General features: G+C 61.2%; 1 protein-coding gene across 1 annotated transcript in view; it reads right to left on the bottom strand.

Moving 5' to 3' along the window:
• Positions 1-307, bottom strand: part of DCAF8 (DDB1 and CUL4 associated factor 8) — a gene marked incomplete at its 3' end in the record, with an annotated part of 6899 nt that overhangs the window by 572 nt on the left and 6020 nt on the right. The window contains exons 7-8 of the mRNA XM_009697525.1: positions 266-271; positions 35-142 (exon numbers count right to left, since the gene is read on the bottom strand). Coding sequence (XP_009695827.1) covers positions 35-142; positions 266-271 — 114 coding nt within the window. The remainder of the gene's footprint in view (positions 1-34; positions 143-265; positions 272-307) is intronic.

Genomic DNA, 307 nt, shown 5'->3' with positions numbered 1-307 from the left:
GTCTGCCCCAACACCCCTTCCAGCCTGCCCTTACCAGTGGCATTATTGCGATGTCCCTTGTATCTCTTGATGTACTCGGCTCCGTCGCTGTGAGAGGAGTTGAAGAGATAAATGTCTTCGTCATTGTAGCTGGCCAACAGCTCTGGCGTAGGACCGAAGAGACGGGCGTTAGCAGGGAGCACGCGGAGGTGGTCTCTCTGCTAGGGGTGGGTGTGCCACAAAGACCCCTGGGTGCTCCATCCCGCAGTGCTGCAGCCCCGGCCACCCGTGCCTCGCCCATCAGCCCAGCACGGCGGGATCGCCTCTG

The sequence above is a fragment of the Cariama cristata genome, unplaced genomic scaffold (assembly GCF_000690535.1).
Source record: "Cariama cristata isolate BGI_N322 unplaced genomic scaffold, ASM69053v1 scaffold26713, whole genome shotgun sequence".
NCBI lineage: Eukaryota > Metazoa > Chordata > Aves > Cariamiformes > Cariamidae > Cariama > Cariama cristata.
Note: the sequence above shows the minus strand (reverse complement) of the source record. Positions and strands in the feature narration are given on the sequence as shown.